This window comes from Cervus canadensis, chromosome 18, assembly GCF_019320065.1.
Source record: "Cervus canadensis isolate Bull #8, Minnesota chromosome 18, ASM1932006v1, whole genome shotgun sequence".
Lineage (NCBI taxonomy): Eukaryota > Metazoa > Chordata > Mammalia > Artiodactyla > Cervidae > Cervus > Cervus canadensis.
The window spans coordinates 11602846-11616718 of NC_057403.1; the positions used below are offsets into that span (position 1 = coordinate 11602846).

General features: G+C 45.6%; 1 protein-coding gene across 3 annotated transcripts in view; it reads right to left on the minus strand.

Moving 5' to 3' along the window:
* Nucleotides 1-13873, minus strand: part of LOC122420023 (zinc finger protein 264-like) — a 21505-nt gene continuing 7632 nt past the window's right edge. Inside the window, exons 4-7 of one of the 3 annotated variants that reach the window (XM_043434701.1) lie at nt 13606-13745; nt 12310-12405; nt 7327-7464; nt 1-6661 (exon numbers count right to left, since the gene is read on the minus strand). In XM_043434701.1, the coding sequence (XP_043290636.1) occupies nt 5034-6661; nt 7327-7464; nt 12310-12405; nt 13606-13745 (2002 nt within the window). In that variant the 3' untranslated portion in view covers nt 1-5033. Of the gene's footprint in view, nt 6662-7326; nt 7465-12309; nt 12539-13605; nt 13746-13873 lie in introns of all 3 variants that reach the window. The other 2 variants (XM_043434700.1, XM_043434702.1) reach the window with 2 other exon arrangements.

Below are 13873 nucleotides of genomic sequence, written 5' to 3' on the forward strand. Positions count from 1 at the left end.
TCCTGGGAAGTGGAATTATTTAATAGACGGAAAACACAGACCCTATGAAGGAGAAGGGCAGAAAGGCTCAGAAGCCAGCCAAGGACTCTTGAGAAAGAGGGTGGGCAGCACAAAGGTCCAATAATGAGGGGTACAAATGGGAACTCTGTGAGGACTGCGCAAGCCCGGTGACATGGAGGAGGTCACTCTTTAGTTGCCATGGAGCATGCCACAAGGAGGTGAGGACAGACAGTGGACAGAACGGTCCCACTGGGTGTGTCTCTGAGAGCAAGGAGAAGGGCGGAGCTCAGTGGGCATGTGGGGCAGAAAGTGCCCGGGGTGAGACTAGAGACTGAACACATCTGACAGCTGAGGCAAAAACGGCAACCACATCCAATACGGCGCTCGCTGCACAGATTATGAGGCTAGCAGGGCACTAAGAGGGAGAAGGGGAAGACCACAAGTACAGAAAGACGTACAGCACACAGACAGAGATCCTGAACAAGCTGGGGGGTGGAGGGGGGAATGCATTCAGTCACGAGGAGGACGAGTGATCCTGGAGGGGGAGTGACCGTGCTCCTTTGCGGCTGTAACAAGCCTTAGAGAAAAGGAAATTCTACACACAAGCCTTCCCTGGGGAACACAACTCTGAACAACCTGCAGGTCACACTTAGTTGTAAAATCTGTTCTCAGAGGTACCTGTGGATATAAGGCCTTTCATTCCTCTAGTTAATTTAGGATTTCTATCCCAATACAAAGATAAACCACCACAGAATCATGACTTTGCACTACACAGGTTTGTCTGTTTTCTCAGAGTCCTTCTTTGGCATTATAAACTAGGCAAAAATATAGAAGATATATATAAAATAACGAAATGGAAATCAACTGAAAAATTAAAAAAAAAAAACAAAAAACAAAATGAAAACTCACTGGGTGAGCTCAACAGTAGACTATATGAGAGAAGGACATCAGTGAGCTCAAAACAATCAATCGAAATTAATCAACATGAGCGAGAGAGAGATACAAACTGGGGGAAACAAAAAGACGGGAACTGAGGGCCCTAGGGAACAAAACGTGAGAATTATCACATATGTTACTGGAGTCCTTAAAAGAAGAAAAAATGTGAGGTTGAAAAAATATTTGAAGAGTGAATAATTTAGAATGTCCAAATTTGGCAAAGGGCATACACCACATGATTAAAAAAGCTGAGCAAACACCATATTACAGATGCCTTAAAGATAGACAAGTAACACATTAAAGACAGAGACTGAACACATCTGACAGCTGAGGCAAAAACGGCAACCACATCCAATACGGCGCTCGCTGCACAGATTATGAGGCTAGCAGGGCACTAAGAGGGAGAAGGTGAAGACCACAAGTACAGAGGACGTACAGCACACAGACAGAGATCCTGAACAAGCTGGGGGGTGGAGGGGGGAATGCATTCAGTCACGAGGAGGACGAGTGACCCTGGAGGGGGAGTGGCCGTGCTCCTTTGCGGCTGTAACAAGCCTTAGAGAAACCGGAAATTCTACACACAAAGATAGAGAAGTAACGCGGTGACATACAGGTTTCGCATATGAAACCATGGTGCACAGAAGATGGAACGTAGAAAAACAGACATCTTTTCTTTTGTCCTAAAAGAACTGTGGATCCCACATCCTATGTCCCACAAAAATATCTTTCAAGAATGAAGGGGAAAAGACATTTTTAAATGAAGAAGAAAAAAACATTCATTAACAGCAGACATACTTTAGAAAGAACAGATATAGGAAACTTGCCAAACAGAAGGGAAATGTTAATAGAAGACTTGGGATTTCAAGAACGTAGAAAGAACAATGAAATGGTAAAATTAGAGATACACAGACTTCACTTCTCATGAACTTTGTTTAAAAAAAAAAAATCTTAAGACAGTTGAGGCAAAAATTACAATATCCAATACGGTGCTCAGTATACAATGAGAAACTATTTAGAACAACTATATTAAGAACAGGGAATGTAAAAGAACCCTAATGAAATCAAGGTTTCTATATGTCAAAGTGCTGAAATACTGATAACAGTCTGGGATTAAGTTATGTATACGTAATACACTATATACAGTAAAAAAAAAAAAAAAATTAAGATATATACTCAAAAGCATTACAGATATATCAAGTGGAATTCCAAAAAATATTAAAGTAACCCACAGGAAGGACGGGAAAGCTAAATAACAAGAGCTAGAAAACAAGAGTAACACTATAAAGGGAATACAACAAAAAAACAGTTAAAATGGTAGCACTTATGCTCTAATGTATCATTAACTATTTTAAATTTACAAATTAAAAGTGGCAAAATGGATTAAAAAAATATGATCCCAACTACTGCTGTTACAAGAAACTTAAAAAATACAAACTGCAAACACTACAATTTCTTAATTGTACTTCAAGACTTCATCATTCCTCTCTGTGCAATTGACAAGAACTACTACACAGAAAGTCAGCAAGGATATAGAAAATCTGAAAAACATCCCCAACAAAGAAAATTGTGCAGACATTTATAGAAACTTCAGCCAATGACAGCAGAACACACATTCTTTACAAGAAGTCTTACAGAAAGAACATTCAACAAGACAAACCACACCCAAGGGCAATAAACAAACTTCAACAAATTTAAACAGTCAAACCAAATGTGAAACAAACAAGAAATCAACAACAGAAAATGGTTCAAACAGTAGAAAATGAACTAAAAAACTTCTAAATAATCCACAGGTGACAGAAGAAGTCTCTAAAGCAATCAAGGGGTATTCAGAACTGAATAAACTGTAATAAAAACTTGAACAGTGCTGTGGTAGAACTTTATAATACTTAATGTTTCATAAGAAAATAAAAAGTGTCCAATCAATAATCTCAGCATCCCTCAAAAATTAAAAAGTGCAAAATGCAACCAGAGCAAAGCAGAAGACAGGCTATAATAATGACTGGAACAGAAATCAGTGGAAGTAAAAACAGAAAGGAACAGAAAAAAAAGTCAGTAAAGTGCTGGTTCTTCAAAACAATCAGTAAGGTTGGTAAATGTCTAAGACGACTGACGATGATTAAAAGGAGTTAAAATGGGATAGAAGTACATACCTTGCTGCTGTTAAAAAAAATAATGAGGGAATACTTCCAACAAGTCTAAACTTGAGATGAAATGAAACACTTCTTTGAAGAGGACCAGCTATCCAATTTATCCAATATGAAAAGACACTCGGAATAGTTCCATATTTATCAACTAGTATCCAGAAAATCTCCAGGCCCAAATGGCTCACTGGACTATTATATAACATTACAACAACAATTGAAGACAATTACACACTGTCTTCCTAAGAAACAGAACTTGAGAGGCCACTATCACCTTGACACCAAAATCAGACAATGACAGTAGCTAAAAACAAAGAATGGCAACTATGCACCATCAATCGAGATTAGAGGAAAACTTCTTCAAAAAAATACAATCAAATTGAATGCTTTTATATTTTAAAACGTACACTCCATAACCAAGTGGGGTTTATTCCAAGGATGCAAGGCTGGTTCAATATGCAAAACTCAATGTAATACATCATATCAATTGGCTATCAAAGAAAAATCAGATGATCACATCAAGTGATGGGAGGAAAAGCATCCAACAAAACCCAACACTCAAGCCTAACAAAAATCTCACCAGATTAAGAACTGAGGGAAACTTTCTAGACGTGACAGGAAGTCTATGGAAAAAAACAAGCTTGTAACATTGTACTTGATGAGAAAACTGAAAGTGTTCCCCCTAATGTCAGAAACCAGCCAAGGATGTCCTCTCTTCCTACTCCTACTCAACATCATACTGGAAGTCCTAGCAAGCGCATTAAGAAAAGGAAATAAAAAGAACACAGATAGGAAGAAAGAAAAGTATTTGCAGTTGACATTTCTAGGCACAAAATACCAAGGATTCTATCTAAAGAAACGACTAGAAGTAATAACTGAGTTCAGCCAAGGCTACAAGACACCAAAATCCCACCCTCAGAACAATTATCTTTCTATATACTACTAAAGGAAATGAGGAAATGAAAGTTTAAGAATCAGTGTCAACAGAGAATACCCTGGCAGTCCACCGCCCCAGTGGTTAGAACTCTCAGCTGGCCTGGATTGGATCCCTGGTTGGGGAAGTAATATCCTACAAGACACAAGGAAAAAAAAAATCAATGCATTTATATATCACTTTTAAGAGTTTACAGGGCCTGAATTATTGAAGATTACAAAATGGTAATGAAATACCAAGAATGCTTAATGACATGTCATATCATGCACTGTGTTCATAGTGTCACTTCTGAACAAACTGCTCTATAGGTTTGAATCAATCTCTATAAATGCTGAAGCAAGATTTTTTTGCATGCTAAGATTTATATGGGAAATCCAAGGAACTAGGAAAGCTAAGTCAATTTAAATAATAATAGAGACGATTCATTTATCCAATTTTAAGATTTATGGCAGAGCTAAAAGTAAGTAAACAACAGACTGAATCAATAAAAAAGTCTGAATGTTTGCTGTTTAAAACCACCAAAAGAAGAGTTTGTTTTTTAAAAAAACTAAAGACCGAAGGTCTTAACTGGTGCAATAAAATGTGCCTGTATACCATGTGTGTATCTTTATCTACTTAAATACCTGCCCTCAACTATCTAACTCTCCCGACACTGGATAACAGTGAGTGTGTATACAAAGACCCACGAAGAGTCAAGGCCCTTTGCCAGTGAAATAATGTTCCGCTCACCCCAAGTAAACTAAGGAACCCATCTCAAAGTGCCATAAGCTTGACAGAGAAGTCTCAAAGGAACTGTGTTTGCATTTCATTTGCTTATCTAAGTTTCCATCTTCTTTTTACAAAAATTCCTGAGATAACACTACAGTGTAAACTAAGGAGAAAAACACAGCTAGTTTTCCTTAGTGCACAATAAACACTAGTCTCTCCCTTACGGATGAATTCTCAGATGCAAAATAAGGCTCCACGCTGGGTCAATTTCAAAATAGGTCTTTACACAACGATGGATGATCTGACAAGTTTTCTCAAAGCGAAGATACTTGAGGAGTTTCTCTTTGGTATGTACGATCAGATGTCACGGTAGATACTTTCTCTTGCAAAAGATTTTCCTCTGTGGTTACATTCAAAAAGTCTTTCCCCAATAGGAGTTCTCGGAGGGTGACAGAGGTTTGCCCACTTGTGAAGGGTCTTCCCACATTTGTCACACTGACAGACTTTCTCCCAGTATGGATCCTTTGATGCTGAGTGAGGGAGGAACTGCGACTGAAGGCCTTTCCACACTCACTGCACTTATAGGGCTTCTCTCCAGTGTGGATGATGGCATGTCGAATGAGGTTTGTGCTCCAGCAGAAGGACTTCCCGCACTCCATGCATTCATAGGGCTTCTCTCCACTGTGAATCCGCTGGTGTCTGGTGAGGCCAGACCTGCGGTTGAAGGCCTTCCCACACTCCGTGCACTCATACGGCTTCTCTCCAGTGTGGATGCTGAAGTGCCGAATGAGGTCTTTCCTAGTGCTAAAGGCTTTCCCACATTCTTTGCACTCAAAAGGTTTCTCGCCAGTGTGGGCTCTTTTATGCAAGATGAAAGTGGAGCAGTGGGTGAAGGCCCTTCCACACTCAGCGCACACAAAAGGCTTCTCCCCAGTGTGGATCCGCTGGTGCCTCTTGAGGTACGACCTGTGGTTGAAGGCCTTGCCACACTCGAGGCACTCGAAGGGCTTCTCCCCGGTGTGGATGACATAGTGGTGAATGAGGGCCGCGCTCTCACAGAAGGCTTTCCCACATTCGCTGCACTCGTACGGCTTCTCCCCAGTGTGGGTCTGCTGGTGCCACATGAGGTAGGACTTGTGTTTAAAGACCTTGCCACACTCGAAGCACTCATATGGATTCTCACCACTGTGGATGATGTGATGTCGAAGGAATCCTGGCCTGTGTCGGAAGACCTGTCCACATTCTTTGCACACGAAGGATTTTTCCCCAGTGTGTCTCCTCTTATGTAAGACAAAATTGGAGCGGTGAGTGAAGGCCTTTCCACACTCACTGCACTTGTAGGGCTTCTCCCCACTGTGAATCCGCTGGTGCTGGGTCAGGTAGGACTTGCGGTTGAAGGCCTTGCCGCACTCCATGCACTCGTAGGGCCTCTCCCCGGTGTGGATCATGTGGTGCTGCAGGAGGTGTGTGCTCTTAATGAAGGTTTTCCCACACTCAGTACATTCATAGGGCTTCACTCCAGAGTGAATCTTTTCATGCCCTGCAAGAAGGTGTTTCTTGTTAAAAACTTTCCCACATTCATTGCATTTGAAGAGACTTTCCTCTTCCTGAATCATGGGATCTTTACTTGATCCACAGGAGTCACGGTCATGGACAGCACCCCGTACAGGGCCTGGCTCCTCTTCGACCCTTGAACACACACCACCAGCTGTCCCTAAGCTGCCCTGTTCAGGACTTATTTTTTCATGAAGCTTCTCCCTCTGAGGGTTGATCCCTGGTACAAAGTGGTCTTCCTGCATTTCCAGCGGCCCATCCCGATCCTTCTTTTGTCCCAACTGGGAGTCCCCTGGGCCTCCTTGTGTCAGTTCCTGGAGAGAGGCTCCTTCAAACAGCGTTGGTTCACAACTGGTAGGTTCTGCGGTCTTGGGTTTTCCTTTGTCAACTGAAAGAAATACAATAAACAGGGCCTGTTAGTAACCCAACACAGAAGAAATGAAATCAGCATTTCAGTGAGAAAAAAATAAAGATGAAAGGAGTGTTCTGGGTCTGTTATGCTTTGCTACCACTGACTCTCAGGATTGTTCATTTCCTTCTTCCTTGGTCATTAGACTGCTGACTCCTTCAGAGAGAGTTTATGTGAGGAGACAAAGGGTATGGAGTGGACACACCACCACAACTTTACAGACGTGGCTGGACAGAGTAGTAACACCTCTGTGCGCTTTCGGTTTCTATAAGCAAGTACGCCCCAACTGTTGTAAGAACACCAGGAAGAGGGGAATTCCCTGGAGGTCCAGTGGTTAGGACTCGGTGCATTCACTGCCAGGCCTCGGTTAAATCCCTGGTCAGGGACGTACTTTATATTCTATGAGCTATCTGTAGCTCGTAGATGGGATAGCTCATTATGGGAACCTAGATAGACTATGCTAAAGAGATAACATGACGTGTGACCACAGCAGAAAGACCACATGTGTAATCAGAATCTTGGGGTTTTGAACCACGAGTTATCGGCGGGCGCTCTGGAAAGGGAAAGAAGGCTGGATACCGAGCCCCATGTTCAACGACTCAGTCAGTCATGCTTCTGTAACGAAGGTCAATAAATCTACATACCCGGGCCCTGGTGAGGTTCATGGGCTGCCAACGCTCTGTGCACATACTGCCAAACATCAATTCCTGGAGGTCGAGAGTCGCTGAAGACACGGAAGCTTCGTGATTGGAATACCTCCAGCCCTTCTTCTGATCTGTATCCTGTACCAAACATACTCTGTGAGCATAACAGGTTCAAGGGGAGTTTCTCTGAGTCTAGCAAATCAATGAACCCAAGGGTGGACTGGGAAGTCTCTCGACTTTCAGTTGGCTCAGCAGGCCCGGCAGTGCTGGATTCTATGATCCGGGGTTTGGCTAACTGTGTGCAGGAGGAGGCCAGGGGAGCTGCACACAGCAGGAGCCCCGCACCAACTCCAGACACCCAGGCACTGCCACGGAGACAGTGGGAGGGAGGCGACAGCCCACGGAGACAACGTACAAAAGCCCCCTGGCCACGAGGGTGCTGCTGATGAGAACGCAGGGGGGCCGACCTGGGTTACTGTGAAAACGCCCAGGACACAGCTCACAAGGCAGGATGGGAGGCAGGACGGAACAGACACACTGGGTCTGTTATGTCTCAACAGTACGGTGAGAAGACTAGCAACATACACACGGTCTAGATAAAGAAAATGTCAATACTTTACTTGAAGACATTAAAGAGGAGCTAAACCAATGAAGAATTTAATGTGGGAGATGGTGAAATTGGAGAGAGACGGTCAAAAGGTGCAAACTTCCCGTTTTAAGATTAAGTAACCGAGGGATGTAATGTACAACTCGATGACTGTAGTTGGCACTGCTGTGTGATATAAAGCATTGTTAAGAGAATATTCCTTAGAGTCCTCATCACAATGAGGAAACTTCTTCCCTTTTATCTTTTCAATGTATTTAATATCTTTTCAATGTATTGTCACCATGCTTATATTCAGAGTACATCATGCGAAACGCCAGGCTGGATGAAGCACAAGCTGGATTCAAGACTGCTGGGAGAAATATCAATAACCTCAGATACGTAGGTGACACCACCCTTATGGCGGAAAGCGAAGAGGAACTGAAGAGTCTTTTGATGAAGGAGAAAGAGGAGACTAAAAAAGCTGACATAAAACTCAACATTCAAAGAACAAAGATCATGGTATCGGGTCCCATCACTGCACAGCAGATAGATGGGGAAATGATGGAAACAGTGACAGACTTTATTTTCTTGGGCTCCAAAATCACTGCAGACGGTGAGTGCAGCCATGCAATTAAAAGACGCTTGCTCCTTGGAAGAAAAGCTATGAACAACCTAGATAACATATTAAGCAGAGACATGACATTACTGACAAAGGCCCGACTACTTAAAGCTATGGTTTCTCCAGCAGTCATGTATGGATGTGAGAGTTGGACTATAAAGAAAGCTGAGCGCCGAAGATCGGATGCTTTTGAACTGTGATGTTGGAGAAGACTCTTGAGAGTCCCTTGGACTTCAAGGAGATCAAACCAGTCAGTCCTAAAGGAAATCAGTCCTGAATATATATTGGAAGGACTGATGCTTGAGCTGAAACTCCAATACGGTGGCCACCTGATATGAAGAACTGACTCATTGGAAAAGACCCTGATGTTGGGAAAGATTGAAGGCAGGAGGAGAAGGGGACGACAGAGGATGAGATGGTTGGATGGCATCACCGAATTGATAGATATGAGTCTGAGCAAGCTCTGGGAGTTGGTGGTGGACAGGGAGGCCAGGGGTGCGCTGCAGTCCATGGGGTCGCAAAGTCGGACTTGACTGAGCGACTGAACTGATCTGATACAGGAAGATGCATGTTAGCTTAACCAACTGGTAATCACTTCATAATATATGTAAATCAAACAAGCATGCTCTATGCCTTAAAACTTATACAGTGATGTACATCAATCGTTTCTCAGTAAAACTGGAAAAAAAATGAATCATATGAAGCTTACAATTCTATCCCAATGAATTTGTATATTCAATACAATTTCCAATAAAATACCAATTGGGTTATTGTGCAACTCAGTAGTTTTACCATGGGATTTGCATGAAAAATCAAAGATGCAAGAATAATGAGAATTAAGAAAAAGATACCTACCTTAGCAGGTAATAGGATTCTAGACTGTAAGATACTGTGGTCCTGGTACAGAGAGAAGACAAACAGGCAATGGAAAAAGAACAGAGAGCACAGGAAACACCCACACATGGAGCTCTGGGGAATGGAAGAGAAGGGAGAGCAGCTCACAGTAAAAGCAAAGAATATAAAGTAAATGGAGCTAGAAAAATGCGTGACACGCTGGGAATGAGAACACTGTATTTCTGTCTCACGCTATCCTCAAATTCTACGTCACACCAGAAAGAGTTAAATGCCAGGCGCCAAGCTTAGAACATCTTATAACGAGAACATCTTTTTGATATTAGGGACGGAGCAGCACCTATAACTGACAGAAGTATCAGTAATGTAAAAAAAAATCCCTAAAAACAAAAGTCAAACAAGTTAATAGAACACCTGGCATTTTCGATGAACTGACATTTCAAAGAAGAAAATACAGCTGTTCTTCAGTATCCACAGGGGAATAACTGGTATCAGACACTTCCTGCTCAATACCCAAATCCAAAGATGCTCAAGTCCTTTACATAAAATGCCCGTTTCTGCACATAACCTACACACATCCTCCCGTGTACTTTACATCATCTCTAGAGTGCCTGTAATATCTAGTACAATGTAAATGCTATGTACATAGTAGCCAGCACAAGGCAACCTCAAGTTTTGCTTTTTCGAGCTTTCAGGGATTTTCTTTTCCCGTAGTGTCTTCAATCTGTGCTTGATGAATCTGCAGTCAGAACCTGCAGATGAGGAGGACAATTGTACAAATGGGCTGATAATTACAAGATAAGAAGCTAAAGCTTGTGAACAATTACGGAAATGCAAGGGAAGCTCACCTAAGACACAATTTTGTCAATTTGTCAAGCAAAAATCAATGTGCCTAAGAGCATCAAGGAAAGAACAGGACATAGTGGAATCTAGAGAATTATAGATAGGCAGATCTCTTTGAGAAAACCACCGCAATTGTCACCTAAACTTGAAAGTTTGCACAGGCTATAATCCAACAATTTTACTCCTAGAAATAAGACAGGCCTAATCGTGTGCAAGATGACCAATACATACGGATATTCAAGGTAGCACCGTTTGTGAGAGTGACAAAATGTGAAAAATTAAATGCCCTAGAGAGTGGATGAATATGAAACAGGACTATTTTTTATTTATTTGCTTCAAGTGGAAGAAACTTGAGCACATTTTTATGTTGAGTAGACAAAGGATAAAGTTACTAAGGGGCTTCCCTGGTGGCTCAGAAGGTAAAGCATCTGCCTGCAATGTGGGAGACCTGGGTTTGATCCCTGGACCAGGAAGATCCCCTGGAGAAGGAAATGGCTACCCACTCCAGTATTCTTGCCTGGAAAATCCCATGGACAGAAGAGCCTGGCGGGCTACAGTCCACGGGGTCGAAAAGAGTCGGACACAACTGAGTGACTTCACTTTCAAAGTTACTAAACAAGCAGTGAATAAGAAATATTTCCCTAAAAGGTGTAACCTAGACTCTGGTTCAAGAACTGGCCATGAAGTGTGCCAAGATCTCTTACACCAGGTGAAAGGAAAAGTAGAGCCTGGGAACCTGAGTGCGGAAGGGCTGAGGACCAAGCAAGAATTTACTGTGGAGGCTTGCTGACACCCCAGGGTCACACGCTGATACATCTGCGCTGGGGAGGCAGTCACTGTCGGGATGGCCGGATGCAGGGCGGCTGGAGGTGGGGGCGAGGGTCTGGGGCGGCAACCCGTCTCCAACCTGCATGGACGGCAGGACCATGTGCTTGAGCATGGGAGTGAGCACCGGGATGGGTTCTCTGCCAGGCGTGCTCACCTGAGATCCTCAGGCGGAGGTGTGTGGAGAGCAGGGGGCAGAGGCTGGGAGGCCCCTCTGAGGGGCCGCTGATGGCCACACACAGACGCCCAAAGGCCGGCTGGGCCACTGAGTGACTAGGAGTGGGAAGAGCACGCCTCTGCAGCAGCCCCAGCACCACGCACAACAGCTGCAGCACCCTCAGCCGCCCAGACGTGGACACACAGGACCCAGCAGGAGGGGGCGGGTGACAGGGGGCACGGGAGGGGGGGCTCCTGAGTGTCTGAAAGGACAGGGCGAGGAGGGGAAGCAGAGGAGGGCTGGAGAGGCGCTGGGAGGGGAAGACAGAGCCACATTGTTCACCATGACCAACGGGACATGGCGGTACCAACAGCTCGCTTCCCCCGAGACGACGACTACGGCGCAGACCCTGTGCTGAGCAGTTTTACGCTTTAAGTGTCCTGTGATCACACACCCCCAGCAACTCCAGGACACAGCGACTATCGAGACTGGCGCCTTCAGGAGCAGCCCCCCTCGCCAACCTCCTGCTCCTCTCCTGGGACGGAGGGCTCAGGCACAGCTCCCCGCCCACCGCGGCCAAGTGCCCGGTGCCTTCCAGTGGAGGGATCAGAGGGCTGGTGTTTGTGGGAATTAGAGGGGCGTCACCCCCGGCTTCTCTGCTAGCTGCAGGGGGTCAGGACCACCTGAAGTCACATACTGACGACAGAACGAACCCGGGGCCCCGAACGGCCGTGTGCTGCAGAGCTCCCCGTGACCCCCAGGGACCGGGAGTGAGTCAGAAACAGCGGCTCCACTGCTTGAGCACCGAGAGGAGAGGCCAGAGTCCCCCTGACACTGCAGCCAGGCTGTAACTCAGCCGCACTTATGTGCAGACACAAGGACATCCCGAACTTCACCGGGGTCACGGAGTTGGTGGGCGGCACCCAGGCCTGAAGCCCAGGACACATCTGAGCTCGAACACAGCTGTCCTTGGGAAGGACAGAGGGACCTGGGGTCAAAGGGCTCTGTGGCTTCCAGACCACCAGAGGCCCGAACAAGACGCTTCCCGGGGAACCAGGGCCAGCGGCCTCTGTGGGTCTCTGCCCACAGCGTGGCTCCTACCTGGACAGGTGCTTCCGGAGAGGTCTCTCTTCACCGTCCACAGCTCCTGCCCGTGCTCCAGCTGGTAGATCAGCTCAGGTCTGGGGACAGGACACCCTGGGCATGGAGAAAGGAGGAAGACACGGGGGCTTCTGTGAAAACTGGGAAGACCGCTCAGTCTCGTGTGGGACTTCAGGCTGTGGACCTCAGAATGAAGCTGCTCCCATACACAGAAATCCAGACCTGTGACCTGGAAAGCAAGGTCAGAAGCAGCACTGCTGGAACCCAGACTTCAGACAGCAGTGAGAGTTGTGTAGACAGCTCTTGTTCCCTTTGACCTCCTTCACGCAGAGCTCCAAGAGACTTGTTCAGTTGTAGCCAAGAGACCCAGATACAACCCCCTCCTTCCAGAGGCTGTTTCCTAATTTTCCAAGTAAGTCTCAGTCACGTGAGCATCAAAACCTTCCGGGATGTCTGGTTCATATCCAACTGAAAGCTAATCTCTGCAGACAGGGCCTGGGCAGCAATAGATTAAAACCACCCCAGACGCTGGCCTCAAGAAGGGCCAAAAACTCAGATCTCCACCAACTGGCAGGTGACCCACACCAGGCCCTCTGGAGGAGAGCGCCCCGGTCCAGGATGGCTGACTGAGGGGACTTGCTGGTGCCATGCCCTGCAGCAGCCTGGGTCGCCCATCAGGTCGCCTGCCTGTCAGGAAAGCTGCCCGGGACCCTAGACCAGGAAGAGGCAAAGAAGCAGACAATTGGGTTGCAAGTCACCAACCCGGGAGCCAGTTCCAGCCCTGCGCTTCTGACTGGTGAGTTAATAAAAAACTTCCTCCAGAGTGAAGACTGAGCTGGTCTGCCACATGCAGCCACACACAGATGCAGGGGCAAGACACGTGGGTTCCACAGGAAGTGGGTGGCAGAGGCACCAGGACTTGCAGATGATCCCCTCTGGCAGATCCAGGGTTCATCACTCATCACTAAGCAACTGTTCTCCCCTGTCTGCTCCAATGCCAGCACAGGGCTCAGCCACCAGGAGTCACCCTCCCGACAGCCTCAGGGCCTTTGCACGTGCTGACCCTCCTCCCCGGGTCTCTGCTCAAATGCTGCCCCTGAGGAGACTCTGCTGAGCCTTGGCTGGGCCCAGGTGCTTAACCAGCCCACCATATCACTATCAACCTTTAATCTTAATTATAAGTGAAAATTAACTTGTACAGGGTATAACCATATCACAGGGATTGTGCCAAGCAATTTAAATGCATTACATTATTTTAAATGGCAATAAACTGATCGAATAATTGAAAGAACTCACATATTTGAAACATCGACTCTTCAGTCAAAATAAGCTTTGATGACCTCATTGATATGTCTTTTTCAGATCCCAAGCAAAGTTCTGAAGTCTGAAGCTGTGACTGGCCAAGTCTGCAAGGGCTGGGAGTCCCTAGCTGCCACCTGATCTGAGAAGAGACTAATCTTATTAGTTGGTCTCTTTGTGGTCAACATACCAAGTTTCTAGGTTGGTGACCCAGGGGCAACCAGGTAACTGGTACTGCACCAGGCCCAGGTCCCCTCAAAGATGC